Source organism: Neopelma chrysocephalum, unplaced genomic scaffold (genome assembly GCF_003984885.1).
Source record: "Neopelma chrysocephalum unplaced genomic scaffold, ASM398488v2 Primary Assembly neopelma1_75, whole genome shotgun sequence".
Lineage (NCBI taxonomy): Eukaryota > Metazoa > Chordata > Aves > Passeriformes > Pipridae > Neopelma > Neopelma chrysocephalum.
In genome coordinates, this window is record NW_020897736.1 from 9,012,592 (window position 1) to 9,026,765 (window position 14,174).

At 44.9% G+C, this 14,174-nt stretch overlaps 1 protein-coding gene across 1 annotated transcript in view; it reads right to left on the reverse strand.

Annotated features, from left to right (window-relative positions):
• The window catches only part of FAM174B (family with sequence similarity 174 member B), a 74,046-nt gene that overhangs the window by 13,423 nt on the left and 46,449 nt on the right, over positions 1-14,174 (reverse strand). The window contains 1 exon segment of the mRNA XM_027688519.1: positions 9,739-9,870. Within this exon segment, the coding sequence (XP_027544320.1) occupies positions 9,739-9,870 (132 nt within the window).

Below are 14,174 nucleotides of genomic sequence, written 5' to 3' on the forward strand. Positions count from 1 at the left end.
CGAGGCAGAGGAGAGAGGCAGAGCTGATCCATGCCCAGGGTGCTGGATCAGTCTGTCCTGTAGCTGCTCCAGGGGCCAGGAGTGTCTGCACTCCATAGTGCAGGAGGAAAACAGTCCTGGGGTACTGTAAAAAACATGTAAAACAAACAAGCAGCCTCAGACTGCCCTGATCTTTATCTGTAGCACTTCAGCATTTTGCCATGCCCTGAAAGCCTCAAGGCAAAACTGTTTCAGAGATGGGGAACTTGATGAAGCAAGACTGAAGTGGAAGAAAGTCTCCTGAATAGCTGGGGTGTGACCTGGCCACCCCAGGGAGTGGATGTGGCCTGGCTCCATCAATGGAGTCTGGGACAACAGACCTACAGATTGTGGGCTCCAAGGTACCATGGTTGTATTCGAAGGCACTGAGATCCTCTTCCTATTGCAGAGGGGTTTGCCTTTTTAACTCAGATGTAAGCCCAGCTTCTTGATGGCTCATGGGCACTGGGTGTGATTTAACACATTCCTCTACCATGCTTCCTCCTTAACAGGCTCTGGTTCAAAGTCATGGGACAAAGGGACCTACAGGCCTCTAATGAGGAATCAGACAGGTGCTCTCACATCCACCAAATTCCAAAAAGCAACAGTTCCTTTCCCATTCCTACCTTAAACAACACAACACAGGGGGATTTCAAGAACATGTTTAATGATGGCAGTTTCTACTGAAACATGAGAAGTCCATTCAAACCCATCTTACCAATTTTTCCTTAAAAAGAAGCTTTGGTCACAACAACAAATTCCTTTTCAAAAAAAAGTTCAAGCAATTGCACAAAACTGAACACATGGTCCTGATACCTCCTCACACACAAACTGCAGCAGCAGAAACTCATCTAACAGAAGAAAAAATACTTAACAAAAACCACAGCCCGCTGGTCTGCAGAGATTATACCACGTACATGGAGTTAGAGGGAACAGTTATGAACTAAGTGTTTGAATTAATTAGTGCCTGTAGACTCCTACAAGTCAGTTTGGGCTTAAGGGTAAGCACATTAGGATAGCACAAAGTTAGTGTGCAAGTGTTTGCAGTCATCTCTGCAACTTCCAGGGAAAAAAATGGAAATACAAAGCTATCTGTGCACTTGGTTCTGCAGGCAAGCGTGGCACGCTGACTTCTGGCTTCTCAAGTGTAATCTCTGGTGACAGGGCTGTGGTTGAGTAAAGCAGCTGCAATTCTGTACAGGGTTTTCCCTCCTCAGCACAGCATGCACAAATGGAAAAGCTTCTCATTCACTTGCTTTGTTTTGCCTCTGCTATGAGTCGGTAGATTCTGTAAGCAGTGAGTGAGCTACGGGCAGACAGCTGTAATAACATTTCTGTTTTCATTTTCTGTAACAAAAAAATACGCCTTTAAAAATGCTCTTGAACAAAGCAAGTTTGACTATGCAACACAAAATAGCAGCAGATACTAAGACACTTTACACTCACAATCAAATTAAATCTGCATTGTAAGATACACAGAACATTAAGGTAAAACACTCATGTAGTGGTTAATGGCTATTTCTTCTCAGATGAACTCCTAGAACTACCTGAACTAAACAGTTCAAATTATTAAAACTATGTTTTAAACTGACTTCTACTATTAAAAAAATATTCATATATATATATTATTAGATGAGTCACATCAAGTGCTCTTAAAATCTTAACTAAATATAGCTATAGAATGTTTAACCAGACACTTTAAATCACATACAGCAAGTTTTGTAGAGGTAAACATTGCCTCACATTTGCAACAGCAACTGAGTATCAAACAAAGCATTCGTGTTATTTTCATGACTGTGAGCAACTGGTCAGGTTGTCCTTTTATTTCCACCAAGCAGCTGCTGCTTCCCTATAAGCATTTTTTAGCTTATGGCACACAGTTTGGGACCTCTCTGAGGAGCCAGAGCATCCCAATGGCAGTTGAGCACCTCCATCTTCAACATCTTAAATACCTGGTCCCTGTCCAGCACTGAAATTTGCCATGTTGTGAAAATGAAGGGATTTTTTTAGCCACAAGCAAGGGGAGCAGATGGCCTTTGCCAGCCTAACTCAGCAGGTGGCCTGAAGTTGCTGCAAAAACTCCCAATTTCAAGAACTGACTCGCCCTCAGAAGGGAGAAGTGCCCTTCATGCACGTTTTCCTCTCATCTCTCTCCTACGTAACTTGGTCTTGCCTTTCTTTTGTGCACAGAGATTGTTTCATTCCCTGTCCACCACTCTCAGAGTGCCTAATGCTCAGTTTAATGAGCGTGGCAGGAGAGTGGACATGAACATGTTGCCATGGTGCCTGCACAGACAGGGCAGCCACCTCACCTACCCCGTCCTTCCACACACGCCAACAGAAGCTTTTAACCTTCCTCTCTCCTCTCAGCATCGCCACTTCTCCGACTTCAAAAGGGCTTGGTCTGCCCAAGAAGTTCAATTCCCAGTCTTCAAAGTCTTGCAGTCCTGAAGAGACATGGTATTTCCTTCTGAAGCATCCAGCCTAAGTCTGAAACTTGTTTCACCAAGGCGGGGAAAGAGCCCCAGATCTCATCTCAACCAGCAGCATCTTTCCACCCTCTGGTCCCTGCAATTCCTGCCAGCCAGAACACAACCTGCCCTGCCCATCCTCACCTCGCAGCTGACATGTCAAATATTGCTTAGTAACAGTGGCACGGAATGACTCAAACTCATTCCATGAATGAAAATCACAGAGCATTTTATATTGCCTTGATGACTAATATTAACACAACAGTCTGCTGTGGGATTTTTCCATCCAGGCTGAGCTGGCTGTCTGCAGAGCTTTTGCTGAGTCACAGCTAGGGGAATCAAGCTGTGGTATGGGAGCTGCTGGGATGAAAGCACCAGGCTACTGGAAAGGAAAAAAAAAAATTCCCCTTCACCTCCTTTTACTGACTGAAGGGCCCAGGGGAGCCAGGGGAGCCACACAGAACTGGCACAGGTCGTGGTATCATGACAAGGCAGTTTGGTGTTCTCAGCAAGCTTCAAATCCCAATAGGGCTATAAAAAAAATAAAAATCCCAACACTGGCAGCCGGCTGCAAGGCTGGTGCTTTGCCAGAAGCTCTGCAGTCTCTGTGAGGGATTGTAACCGCATGAGGGTCAAGCAAACAGTGGGACAATCCTAAAACAACTGGAAAAGATGCGTTCCCCAGGAAAAGCAAGGTTCCAGCCAGCTTAAAAACCCAAAATAAAAGGTGTTATGGGGTGCAGTAAACAGTAAAGTCTGAACTGCATCAGTGGTTACTTTAAAGGGAAACCACAAAGTAAAGAAACTAACCCAGTTGGGTTTGCCCTTTCTCCTGCTGGCCTGGAAAGTGTCCATGCCTGCGGTCTCCTAAACCCCATTCATCCAGAGGCAGCAATCTCATTCCCACAGTGTCGTCCCACAGCTCTGACCTCTGCAGCATAAAGCACAGCAGAAACCAACGGTTAAAAATGCATCCTTGAGTTAAGTGAGCTTTGTCAAGCAGGTAGTAAGGGAAAACTTCCAGTTTGATAGAGAGTAAGATTACTTACATGAAGCTTCCATGAAAAATAAGACATGTTCTCTCTGCAATCCAATCATTCCACATGAGGACTTACTTTGCTTAGAAAAAAGGTAATCTAGATGAATTGTAGACAAGTTACAGTCAGCACAGGACAGTACAAAACACTGATTTTACTCCCTGTGGAAGGGCAGAAAATTACAAAAATATATCTTCTTTAATCCAAGACTGCTATAGTTTAGAGTATGCCTGATTCTTCCTATTTCCCAGTGGTCTCATTTATTGAAGTTGATCTGATCAGAGCTCCTTGGGACAATGAGAGTGTCATCATGAAAGCTTAGTGCAATTATTGTTAAAAAAAATAAAAATAAAAAAAATCAGTAGCAAGTCTAGAAAATTTTCTACATGAGTCAACCTCTCACCCCTAGCCTTCAAAACTCTACACCAAACATAGTGTGGCATTTCAGCATGGCTTACATTTTTACCACCCAAAGTCCTACATCACATCTCTAAGGCCCAAAAATACTTCTTGATTTTTTTTTAAACATGTGATCTGCTTAACAATGACCAAAGTTTAACAGAGACAGAAGTACTGAATTAAGATTTTAGAAAATAAGTCCTTGAGGCAGCTCAGTTCAATCTTCCTTGTCTTCCTCCTTCTGCAGAACTTATTTAGACCACAATGAGCTGCACCTTGGTACATGGGGCTGCATCTTGTCACGATGTGGTGACACCCCAGCCCTCCTAAAGCAAGAGAGCTGAGTTTGCAGAGAGGAACTCTGGTCATTCCAACGCAGCAGTTGGGAAACCAGGGAACCAAATGATGTTTTAGTCAGGAGATCCACAGCCTGCTGCACAAACAGCACCTCGAGGAGGTGAGGCTTGGTTTGGTTGTGATGCTGCAGAGATGAAAGCCTCCCCTTTCACAGTTATGGGTTGGTTCAGCAGGTCCCTCGACAGCAGAATGACACCTCGCAGGGCACTGACACTCTACAGAGCTGCTTTACCTGGAAAGCAGGAAGAATTAGTACAGATGTAGATTTGCAATTAAATAGCTCACAGGCAGAGATGAAAACCCATGTGCAAAGCAGAAAAAAAAAAATCAATCCCAAGAGTCACAAAGGAAAAGGCAGCATTATTCACTGGGATTGCCATCAGTCCCCCCTCAGCAGCTGATGTGGTGTACTGGCACTGATGTGATGTTAGCACCATACCAGAGGAAGAGAGACCAACTGAAGGCAAAAGCAGAATTGGATGAGACAAAGCCCAGATGCTGAAAGATCTTGTGGCCAGTCACTGTGCAGAGCACAGAAGGGAATGTGCGCAGGGAGGCTGATATTTCACTGCAAGTGAAACTGCATCTTGAACAGTGCAGCTTCTTTTCACACCAGTGCAGCCCCTTACTGACCAACACATACGGACCATCCTCCTTGCTATGGGTGCTCCTCCTAACACCCTAGTGCTTTAACTGCCTCAGGGTTCAAAATAAAGTTTTAATAGGAACTCCAGGAAGGAGGTGAGAGCCCTCCTGTAGGACTGCATGAGCCAGCAGGACACGGTGTACTCCGTAACAACTCTTACGGCAGAATCAGGAAAGAACCTGGCCTCCAAAACCAAACAAAAACTGCTTTTTCACCATCCTTTCCTCCCCTGCTGTGGGCCTATGGGAAGTCCTTAACAGCAGCACCAAAGCTTTGGCAATTTGTTGTATTTATAGTGAGCTGCTGCCTGTGTTGGTGATTTGCACCCCCTTCAGATGAGGATAAATGATACCCCTCCATTTATACACAACCTGTCACTGCTGCCTGCTGGGGAAAAAAAATAACCTGCTATAAACCCCAGCACAATTCACCTGGCATCATCCAGAACTGCCTGCAGCTTTCACTCAAAAAAAAATCCATTAGAGCTGCTCCCTTGGGAGTGAACACCTCGCTGTAACAAGTGGACAATTCCATGTTCCATTCACAGCTGCACACGCAGTCAGGATCTGGAAAGGACATAGTCAAAGAGAAGGCACCACTAGTGTAATTCTCATATTTTACAGAGATTCCCAAAGGACTCAAGCACATCAAAGGCTGAGCCCTGCAACTGTGATGAAGGTGTTTCTACACAGTTCAATGCTATCGGTGCCTGAAAAAGGGATGATTCCAGAATCCAGCCCTTACATATGGTGCACCTTTCCTCTGAAACATCCTGCAAGCTCTCAAAAGCCCTTTAGACCCATGATAGTTGAATAAATATTCCTGTCCTCTTCCCTCAGCTTGCCACCACTCCTTACCAATAAATCTTCCTCCTTTCAAGAGCACTTTGGAAGATGCATTCCTAAACTGCTTCTGCGTTCTCTTGGTGCCGCTGCTGTTAGAGGGAAAAATGACAATCCATGGGGGAAACAAACTGAGGAATTTTACTCAGCTGACAGGATGGACAGAGGCTTCAATCTGGCCAAGAAAAACTTTCCACCAGTATTTATTTAGGAGCCTGACATCAGGACTGGCATTTAAATTCCAAGTTCTTCCCCAGCTCCAGGCTGTCACATGGCACATATCACCCTGGACACTTGTGAAATTCCCCCAGCTGGGCTCGGCAAGCTTAGCAAGAGCACAACTTGCCTCCAACAGCTGCAAGTCAGCAGGGAGAGGAGCCACTGCTGATATCCCAGATTACTGAAGTGCTTTCAAAGCCTTTCATGTGCAAGGCGCCACAGAATTTATTCAGTACTTGTTTTCAGTTTCCTATTGAAGCTGACAAGAAATCCCCCAATGAACTAAGCTAGAGTTAATAAGCTTAACAAGCTAACAATTTTATTTACCTTTTCAGAAACTGGTTCTTTTTGCAGCTGTTTTAATCTCTTTTCTCTTATTACACAAAATGAGCAGAGTGCTCTGTGGTGGGGGATGGACACCAGTTTGTTGGGCATGTTTGCCTGTAACCTACTTTACTTCACTGCTCTCTCTCTACTCGAGTATCACACGGTGCCAACTCCCTGATGAATCAATGGCTTAGCTCCATCAAGGAGATGATCATGGAACCCGTGCAAATTTCCCTTGCCTTCTTGAAAGAAAGTGCTAAAGGAGAAAAGATGAGAGGGAACTCTTCAAATCAAGATCTATTTGTGGGATGAGAAAGAGCACACTTGGAAGATGGGATTTAGCTTTCCACTAACTCATTTTTGAAGATGGGCAGCAAGTGTAATCCCATCATAAAACTTGAGAAAACGTCTGACATCTGGAAAATGATGACCAATACAGTTCATATGGTCCAGAAATCAATTGGACAGGGATGCTTTTTCGCCTTCAGCAGCACAGATTGAACTGGTGATCAAGAAACAAACAAATAAACACTCTTCTCATGCTCAGTTTGCTTTCTTTGTGTAACTCTGTAATAAATTGCAGAACAATTCCTGAACTTTTAATCCAAATGCTTCTCTCAATACCAGAGCAAATACATACAGAAAACCACCCTCCATATGAAAACACTGGTTTCCATGAAGCTTTTCAAGGTGCTACTGCCCAAGTCACCTGGCATCTTTGCTCCTGTGACAATCTTAGATTTACACTGTCAGCCTCTTGTCACACAGAAACTGTGCCTGCAGGATTAGAGAGGCCATTGACAGAGCTGGAGTGAGATTGCAAAGAAGGGATCTGATCCAGCACACCCACACTTTGGAATTCAACAGAGGCAGCAGTGGGTGGATTTTGCATCCACAGAAAGGACCACGTTTGGGTAAGATTTTGAAGTGGTCTCATTAGTTTGCCTTACAGGAGGAAGGTGGTTATTTCTTGTTGCTCCACTGCCCAAGGGAAGCCAGGGGTGGGATCTAGTGGGAGCCTAAAAAACCTTAAAGCCTCCTGGAAAAAAAAAATGACCTTAAATCCAACAGCCCAATTTACACTGTCTGCTGTTCTTTGATGCCTCATGTAAGACTGGAAACAAATCCGCACAAGGACAAAGCATAAAAGGAAAGAAAATTAACTGCATGAGAACAATTGGAGAGGTAAATGCAGCTTCTCCCCTGTTGCTGCTCCACACCAACTGCCTTTTAATTAGAGAGCTGTTTGCATTGCATGAAGAGGGAGCACAGAATCTCAATTACTCCCCCAAACACAGATGCAAGTGCCAGAACAGATCTTTCAACGATGCGAGGGGACCTCAACCAAACCAGCTCAGAGCCTCCCTACATCATGAATGCCAGTTTGGAAGGGAGAAGAGGGCTGGGGAAGGTACCTCAACAGGAGACCTCGTAGAAGTTTGTTCCCTGACTTAACTCTGGGCAAGTCTGAGCTGCCCATTCTGCAGCTCTATCCCTCTCTTCCCACCTGCACACAAGCACCTATGAAGAACCTCCTGACTGATTCAATAGGGTTGTCAATGTCAAACTCAGAAACACAAATTTGCAAAGAAGTCTCTTTACTGGAGACCGGATTTATGAACTGTTTGCAACATGGCCTCCAAGCTGCACAAAGGAACCAGAGAGCTTGATACCTTTTACAGCAAATGTACCCTCAAAGAAGCTTTCCCAAAATCAGTACTGCTAAAGGGTTGTCTGTAACATGATCTCTCTCTCTAAACTGAGGTAGCTCTGTTTGAACTAAACAAAAGTATGTCTGAGACAGCAAGGACTTCAGAAACTGTGGAATTTAATAGCTGTTGTACTGCGGCAGAAAGGAAGAATTCCCACAGCTGAAAAAAAAGGACTGGTTGGCTAAGAACCCAAAATCCCTATGGTCTCTGAACACAGCACAAGGTGAAGAGCCACTTGCACTGCTCAGGAACCCAGGATGACCCAATACCTTTAGTGAAAGCATTGGCACAGCACGAGCTCCACGGAAACGACGTCAGGGAACACGAACACAGCTCTCGTGAGTCAAATGGTTCCCAGCAACCTCTCTTTGTTCATCCAGTACTGTACTATTAGACATCTTATCCTGACACACTGCCATGATTACGAATCTTCTGTTCTCACTCTTTGGGAAAAACCCCTCTGATTCCATTTCCAGAAGTTCACAGAGAAAGTACTGAGTTAAAAGGAAGAGAGGTGGGAGATGTAGGCTGTTAAAGCAGGCCTTGGCGAGTCAGATCCCTGCATTCTGGGTTTAACAAAGCTCGATCCCAAAGTACAAACTGCACAACCTGAAATCATTAGAGCAAACACAGGGCAGGTACAGGGAACAGCAACAGTCAGGCAAGGACTGATAGGAGTCCTCTAATTCAAGAACTAATTGTTTACACATAAAGGCTCGACTCACACCCTTCATTGTTTCATGGCTCCCAACTATTTCCTGACTTTTATAGAGAACTAATGCAGTGATTTTGGAAACAACCAGTGGAGCGTGTGGTGGTGTGTGGTTCAGATGTTAGCACAAATGTGCCTAGAGCAGATGTGGTGTTCCTGCCACCAGTTCCCTCTTTCCAAAGCTAAGAGATGGGCAATATGACTAAGGTCTGTAAAATCTCCACTTAGAAGTTGTCAAGATCTGCATTTTTATAATTAGGAGAGCTTATTTCAGCCTAAGTGGGACAGATTTTAGAGTAGGCCTTATTTGGATGAGAATGCAACTCGAATGGTGTGGATGGCTTGATGCAAATAAAAATAAGAGATGCAGATACCCTGGTGCCATAAATCAATGCACAGCATCTTTATGTGCTGAGTGGTTGCTATAAATCTCAGCCCAGAATAGGCACCAAAAGTTTTGGGTTGTCACACCACTCCCATGTCACAAACATATTTAAGGAAAGTTTGTTGCTAAGGGATAACTGCTAACAGCATCAGCAAGGGACTATAGTCCTCTCTGTGTCACAGACCAACATGAGAACATGGTACAAACCCAGAGGTTGGTGGAGATTCATAATTATTTCCTTTCCAGGCTCACAGCAGCACCTGGAAAAGCAGCCCTGGATCCAGTGCAAGTGCACAGGAATGACTGCCAACAGCTGCTCAAGAGGGGAAGTTCAGTCTGTTAAACTCTGTCAGCTATTTGGGGCATTGAGCTGCTCTGAAGACAGCCTGAGGGCAGCAATGTGGTTATTGCAGGAACAGGAGGGTACAGAGCCACGTGTGCTGGGAACAGGACGAGGGGGCTGTAAAGGATAGGGATAATTCTTGGGCAGAGTAGAAGGGAGACTGCAACTGCCTCACCTCTGCCAAGTTGGCTCAGCAGAGAAATAAAAGAGCTTGTCTTCACTAATAAGAGCTCAAGGAGCAAGCCTAACCAGACAGGCTGGCAGCAGTACCTGTATTTCACATCAAACACTGTTGAGTCTTCGTCCTCATCATCTTCTTCATTCAGAGGAGCCATTTCTACCCTCTCGGCTGGAGTGGTGATTATGTCATACTTCCTGGTCTTCTTAATCCTCTTGCCAGACCTGAAACACAGAGGTAGGAAGGGAAGGATCGTCTTTATACAGTATTCCTTGGAGAGGCTGAAGCTGTTCCCACCAACTCTGAATCACAGCCCTGTTTGGTTCAGACTCCTCAGACACCAAGTCAGCAGAACCAGCCTCCATCCCCTCCTGCTGCTTTTCCAAGGCCACCGTTTGTGCCCGTCTGTGGAGCACAGTTTCTCGTCAACTGCAATCCAGATCAACGTCAAGTCTTCCAGCTGCTGACAAACCAGAATCCTCTGGCACCCAGGGCAGCCCACCACGTCCTCCTGCTGCCACACTCAATAAGTGAGACATGAGCTTAATCAGCTGAAGCAGCCCATGGTTTAGTGAATGTGTTTGGATGAGAAAGGCCAGGTTAAGCCCTGCTGAGCCACAGGAATGTTCTAGGCAGGATTAGAAGCAAAGGGGTGGTGATGTCTGGGTACAAACAGCCTGCTGTATTTCTTGCTATTAGGCCAAGCTCAGGATTCCCCCAGCAACAACCTTGAGTCTGATCTGAGCAGTTTCAAGCTCCATGCTGTGCAGGTGCTATAAAAAATAATCAATATCATTCAAAGCTAACAGCATCTACCACCTCTCCTCCAACAGATGCCAGGCTTACTTTCCTTTTGAAATGGAGATGCTCACGCACCTGCACATCCCACAGTTTCGAGAGATCTACTTTCTAAGACTTTCAATTAACAAACAATTGGTGTGTGGCTTTTCAAGTAATTCTCTGCCTCTAGCTTGAATTCTGCAGGTTCTTTTTTATTTCACCTACTGTTTTCATGAATATTAGGAAGGTCACACTGCTCATGCATGAATTTAGTTTTGTGATTACACATTCAAGAAGGTGTTGATATGTATGGCCAGCCTTTGGGGAAAAGAGCGGATGGCTTCAGTTAACAAACTGCAGAATTTTTCCCTTTGCCTTTTATAAAACAAAACTGGTACCCGCCAAGCATGAGAAGGGAGCTGGTGCAGGCACAAGCAAGCAACCCCTAATTTTTGGTAATCACAGCTAGTGCTTCAAGCAGTCAGCACATCACGAGTGCACTTTCACCAGCAAGAAGTCTTGCCCTGGCATGTCATGCAAGGTGTGCTGGATTCAACAGCACTGTTTTTGCCTCAAGATGCCTTTAAAAAAGTTACACAGCAGCAGGAACCGAGGTGTGAGCATTGCAGAAAGCCTGGGACTCCAGCCCTCTGTGTGCATCTCCACCACTATGGTCCCTTCCAGGCTTAAAGTTGAGGAAATTTAATTCAGTGACCTGCTCCGATGTGGAAATTTCAGTGCCTCCGCCTAGCACTGCTTTTAGGCAATAGTCCAAGGCTGAATAAACAGGTCCCAGCCCTTGGGATGGAGCAGTTTGCATTTCCTCCCTGTTCTGAAGGCTAAGGTTGCATCAGAAGTGAGGAGAAAGTCGTCTCCTGCCTAATCTTTAGAGCAATCTGTGCCGCTGTGTCACGCAGAGCACAGGGTGGTTTGTTCTTTTCCTGCTGTTGTTGAAACAAGCAATTTTATATCCAGTGCAGTACGGCTCTTAACCCAAACACTTGAAAATCCTTTTGAAACCACTTCTCTGTTATTCTGTTTCTCTGTTAAAACCTAGCACTAAAGTGAAGCAGGGAGGTCTCATCCAGCAAGAACTGCTTTGTTTTTATAAGAAATATTTACTCACGCTGTGAAGCCCAAACAGAGACAAAACTAACCTGTGTCTACCTGTCAGAACTAACCAAGCACAGCCTTACCACTCTGACTTCACCTGCAGTTTGCAGGGGGTTTCCACAGGTTCCATTTAAGGTCCTACCTGCACATCAGGCCCACTTTACTGAGAGCCATCCTCCCTCATTCCCTCCATTAAAAAACATAACTTATTCCACAGAGTTCATCTCAGAATAGTTAATAATGGAGTGTTTGAAGAAATTACTGCAGAACAGATATTTTTAGAAATAGGAAACTAGAACCCTTTTGCTTCCAGCCATTAATTAGTCTATCTGGGCTACACTTTCAAGAGGACTGGGAGCAGAACTCACTGCACACCAATCTATTAATCCCTGCAACCCTCACTTAACCACAGTGCTCATTTAGGAAAGGCAGAAAGCTTGTTTTGCTGCTGGTTTTTGGCTAAGCTGCTACAATCAGTTGTCTGCCACTGATAAGGCAAAAAGGTCTTTCCTCGTCACCCCTTTCTCAATTCATTCCATACCAGATTTCCTAGCTAATTTGCCATTAATCTACTTTCCCATTGCGTGTTTTCTCACATTTGCTCATTTGAGCAACTCCCCCAGGCTTCATAAATATTAGAAGAATTACCCAAGCTAACTTTGCAGGAAAGCCTTGGGAGTATGCCTACATGCACACAAAACAAGGCTGCCCCTCAGGAAACTATTTCACATTAAAACTCCTGAAACCTCAGTGGGATCCCTGTTACCATCAGCCAAAAAGGAAAAGCCCTTTATCCAGCAGGTTGGATCAGGCAGCAGAGTCAGCGGAGCAGCACAAGGCAGGAACTACAGAATACAAATGTTTCATGAACTTTGGAGACCTCCTGGATAGGATCAGGACACATCAGGCCTCATGGGCAAACAGAGGATCTCCTTTTCAGCCAGGTTCATTTTATGGGGGCTTTTTTGAAGCAAACAAGAAGCATGCTGGAAGCTGCATGGTCAGAGTGTGACCCTTGCACAATGACAACCTGAAACACTCCCCAAGCGGTGTAGCCAGGACAGGAGTGGTGCTGGGTAGTTCAGTGCAGAAAATCATCTTCCAGTTTAAAAAATCCTGTTGCTTTTGCTGACTTCAGCCACTCCCTGTAATTAGGAGGGGATGCTACGGGTCTTGTCCCGAATTACCATGAGGAAGAACAAAAAAAAAACAAGTTAACTGTGGCCAGGGATATCAACCTTTCACTGCAGACCCAGTGCTGCTCCCATCAAACCAACTCACTGGTGTTGACAGAAGGCAGCCGTGGTGAGCACAACGCTTGGGAGACGCTGGGCTTGGATTCCTGAGGCACCACACCAGGATCTACCTGGTCCATCACCACGTAGAGTGCAGGGAGGGACAACACACAGGGCTGGGCTGGAGCAGAACACTGACTTTGTGTCTGTATTTTGCCCTGGGGCTATTTTGATCAAGCCCCAGTCATATGCAGCACTTCATCCTCCTTTCTGAGGCATCATGTGGTGGGTAACTGCTCCAGTCAACTCACTAGTTCATTATATTATTTACGCCTCTAATCTATTTTAGTCAACAACACTGACATTCAAAGATAATGCTTTTCCTGACCTAGAGAGAGAGGTCTCTGCATTTCTTAACTTGTATTAACACTTCCTGCTAAGAGATGCAGTGGGAGGGGACCTTTCCCTGGAATAAAAAGAAAACTAAAAAAAACCCATCCCTTCTTAGCAGGGTGCTTACTGGAAGTCTGATTAAGCCAGTTCCTCCTAGAACTGCAGCAATGTTAGACCAGGAATGGAATTAGGACCAGTTTATTTGCTGTTAATGGACTCTCTTAGCAGTTAAAAAAAAAAAAGGAAATATAAACCTCAGGAAACTGCAGACGTACTACTAACTGATGAATTAGATCAGCGATATTTCACTACTGTTGATCTGTCTGAGTATCTCTGCTCTCTGGATGGTGCTGTACACAGCAAAGTCAGACCACGATGCCAAGTCCCAACATGTTTTCTGGAGATAGGGTACGTAGAGATAGCAAAAGGGGGAATGACCATAAACTGAAAGAGAGCAGGTTTAAATTAGATATTAGGGAAAAATTCTTTACTGTGAGGGTGGTGAGGCACTGGCACAGTGAGGCTGCCAAGAGAAAATGTGGATGCCCCATCCCTGGAAGTGTTCAAGGATGGTGCACTGAGCAACCTGTTCTCGTGGAAGGTGTCCGTCCCTATGCCAGAGGGTTGGAATGAGATGATCTTTAAGGTCCCTTCCAACCCAAACCATACCATGATTTTAGTAGATATGCCTTGCCGTAGAAACTGCCGTGTTTTCTAACAATCAAATTCTTAAGATGGAATATATGCAGGCACAAAGAGCAGAAGTGCCCCCTTGCTTAACTGTGCCACTAATAGGAGGCAGATCAGAGATGGATCAGAGACTAGTACTGGGAATAACTTCAGGAACACCTAAATGGAACATTGCTGTGGTTGAACGAGGCAGCGATGTCTGTAAGTATTTAACATACACCCACTCACACACGGTGGTCAGTACCAGTGCCAGCACCTACTTCCAAACACTACAGCACAGTCACACCAATATTGTCTGAGAAGTGCTTGAGAAGTAC